This window comes from Macrotis lagotis, chromosome 3 (genome assembly GCF_037893015.1).
Source record: "Macrotis lagotis isolate mMagLag1 chromosome 3, bilby.v1.9.chrom.fasta, whole genome shotgun sequence".
NCBI classification, from domain to species: Eukaryota; Metazoa; Chordata; class Mammalia; order Peramelemorphia; family Peramelidae; genus Macrotis; species Macrotis lagotis.
The window spans coordinates 24,895,535-24,896,909 of NC_133660.1; the positions used below are offsets into that span (position 1 = coordinate 24,895,535).

Below are 1,375 nucleotides of genomic sequence, written 5' to 3' on the forward strand. Positions count from 1 at the left end.
GCTTCAACAGAAAGTTGTTTTGCCGGGAGGTGGGGTTAGATTACCTGAATTATCTAAACCGAGGAAGTCTTCATTGTGGTCAAAGTGGCCGGGATGGCTTGGCCAGCTCTATCTGGCCGGCCATCATTGGGCTCTTTGGACTCTCTCCTCCCCACAAGCCCACCACTGACCCATGCTCTGAGGTCCCCTGATTGCTCCTTCTCCTCCCCACCAACCCAGCCCGTGGCCCCGATGCCCTCCACCCACCTGCAGGTTCCAAGGTCCTGGTGGACCCGTCGACCTCCGGCCACTATGAGGCAGGAGACAGGAGTAGCAGCCCCTGCCCACGCCCCCTGGAGCGCCGAGCCAGGGTCAGGAGCTGGCTTGGGCCAGACCCACACCAGTTGGAGTTCGCCGCGGGGAGGGCAGGTAAGGAGGCAGAAGGGAGACAGGCACAGCCCCAGGTGAGCAGGCAGGGAAGCCCGCGGGCTTTCTGGAGTCGGGGCTGGGCTGGGCTGGCCCGGGCCGGAGGGAGAGCGGGCGAGGCGCGGCGGGGCCGGGCTGGGCCGGGCCGGGCCGGCTGGCTCACACGGCTTGCTCGCGGCAGAAGCCCCAGGGCTCCCGGGCCAGGGAGAGGCGGCCCGGCTGCAGCACCCCGGCCGTGTGGCCGATGGAGTTCTTCAGCTGCTTGATGACGGCGAAGAGCAGGAGGAAGAGTAGGAAGAGCAGCAGGAAGAAGAGGGCTAGGTAGAGCAGCAAGTTAAGTTCCCACTCCATGCCGCCCGCCGGCTCGCCGCCGAATGGCCAGCCCGAGCGCACCGGGCCAAGCGCAGAGCGCCCGCTGCCCAGGCTGCTGGGACCCCGGCCCGGGGGAGCCTCCTCGGCTCCCGGCTCTCCCCCGGCTCTCCCCCGGCTCTCCCCCGGCTCTCCCCCGGCTCTCTCCCGGCTCTCTCCCGGGCGCGCTTTCTTCCTCCTCCCGGCTCCTTGGGCGACAGAGGCAGATGCGCCCAGAGAACTTCAGGGGAGGGAGGAGAGCCGAGGAAGAAGGGAGGGAGGGAGGCAGGGAGGGAGGGCTGCCAAGCAAGTCCCAATTAGCTTCTCCTCAGCTTGGCGCTGCCGCTTTGCAAATGACCATTCCGGACAATGACAAGGACCCTGCTTCCTCCCTCCCCTCTCCACCCCTCTTCTTTCTCCTTTTCTCTCTCTTCCCTCCTTTCCCCCCCCTCTTCCTCTTCCCTCCTTCCCTTCCCTTCATCTCTCTCCCAGTCTCTTCCCTCTTCCTTTCCTCCTCCTCTGCCCTTCTCCTATCTCTTTTTCTTTCCTTCTCTCCTTCTTCCTCTTTCTCCTTTCTCCCTTCTAGTCTTTTCCTGCTTTTTCCCTCCTGAGTCCCTTCCTC

At 64.7% G+C, this 1,375-nt stretch overlaps 1 protein-coding gene across 1 annotated transcript; it reads right to left on the reverse strand.

Annotated features, from left to right (window-relative positions):
* Window positions 1-564: 564 nt before the first annotated feature.
* SMIM43 (small integral membrane protein 43) lies at window positions 565-756 on the reverse strand. The gene has a single exon (XM_074227367.1). The coding sequence runs from the start codon at window positions 754-756 to the stop codon at window positions 565-567; it is 192 nt and encodes a 63-aa protein (XP_074083468.1).
* Window positions 757-1,375: the final 619 nt, after the last annotated feature.